Below are 1,497 nucleotides of genomic sequence, written 5' to 3'. Positions count from 1 at the left end.
CTCGTGGGGTATTGTGTTGAGAGAACAAAGCGTGCTCTTGTGTATGACTTCATGCCCAATGGATCACTCGACAAGTACATCAGCACCAGTCAAGAACAAAGTCCAGTGTTGAGTTGGCAGAGGAAGTATGACGTTGTTCTTGGAGTGGCTCAAGGAATTGAGTATTTGCATCGAGGATGTGACGTACGAATTTTGCACTTTGACATCAAGCCACACAACATTCTTCTGGATGAGAATTTCATTCCAAAGATTTCTGACTTTGGGCTTGCAAAATTATATCCAACAGATAATAGCATAGTGACTCTCACAGCTGCTCGTGGAACGATTGGATGTGTTGCTCCAGAGTTGATCAGCAGAAGCATTGGAGCTATCTCTTATAAAGCTGATGTTTACAGTTTCGGAATGCTGCTAATGGAAATGCTGGACTTGAAGGGAAATGTAGTTGAAACTGAAGAAAAATCTAGCCAATACTTTCCATGTTGGGTTTATGATAAGTTCAACAAAGGCAAGGAGATAGTGGTGGATGAAGAAGCAAATGATGATGAAAAGGAGATGGCTAGAAAGATGACTTTAGTTGCATTATGGTGCATACAAACAAATCCAGTACAACGCCCTTCGATGAGTAAGGTAGTAGAAATGCTTGAAGGCGAAGTTCAAGTGCTAGAGGTACCTCCTCAGCCTATTCAATCTCAACCGATTGGTCCATTGTTTCATCAGATCATGGAAAGTTCTATGACGTTTTCGTCTGATTCAATTGCTTTGTTAGAAAATTCTGCTAATAATCCCGTTGAATTAGACATATGTTCTGATTGATTCACTGTTTATTTAAAATGACAAATATTTATGAGGTCTGTTGTAAACCAAGGCCCGTTGCCTACCGCATGATCTCTGCAGTGTGATTATTTAATAGTACATAGTGCTTCTATGTAAGTAGTACTTTTATCTACTATGAAACACTTGAAACAAATGAGCTTTTCAAAACTTGAGGTCCTTGATTCACCGGTTAAACATATATCTATTATAGCACGACTCACTGCTTCAATCGAGAAAGATGACCAGCTCACAAAAAGTGGACTATAAGGATTAAAATTGTGAAGGGATTAAAAGTTCAGATTTCAAGTAATTGAAGGTTAAATGTGCTTGGTCAAATATCATAAAGATTAAAATTAAAATTTACCAATAATAAGGGATGAAAAGTGCTATTAACCCTTCAGGATTATAAAAGGTTTGTTCTCAATGATTCAAGCCTGGAGCTAGCAATCTCCTAAGTTTGATCAATTCAGACTAAAAAATGGTTCATATAATTGTTTTCATGAAGCTATCACTTTTTGGCTCCTAAAACTTTAAAGTCCTAGGAAAATGAAGGTTGTAGTCACAAGCATAACGCAACTAAACTCATCTTTCTCGCCATCTCCTTTTCATCACCATTCGCTTCTTCATCCACCACGATCTCCTTCCCCTTGTTGAACTTATCGTATATCCAATAAGGAAAATATT

At 37.7% G+C, this 1,497-nt stretch overlaps 1 protein-coding gene across 1 annotated transcript; it reads left to right on the top strand.

Moving 5' to 3' along the window:
* Window positions 1-6: 6 nt before the first annotated feature.
* LOC124894694 (rust resistance kinase Lr10-like) lies at window positions 7-909 on the top strand (the record flags this gene model as incomplete). Its single annotated transcript, XM_047405276.1, has 1 exon — window positions 7-909. A coding segment is annotated over one exon (807 nt), but the record flags the coding sequence as incomplete, so codon positions are not given.
* Between the last annotated feature and the right edge of the window lie 588 nt (window positions 910-1,497).

The sequence above is a fragment of the Capsicum annuum genome, unplaced genomic scaffold (assembly GCF_002878395.1).
Source record: "Capsicum annuum cultivar UCD-10X-F1 unplaced genomic scaffold, UCD10Xv1.1 ctg76931, whole genome shotgun sequence".
Classification (NCBI taxonomy): Eukaryota; Viridiplantae; Streptophyta; class Magnoliopsida; order Solanales; family Solanaceae; genus Capsicum; species Capsicum annuum.
The sequence above is the reverse complement of the archived record's forward strand: the minus strand, read 5'-3'. Positions and strand labels throughout refer to the sequence as shown.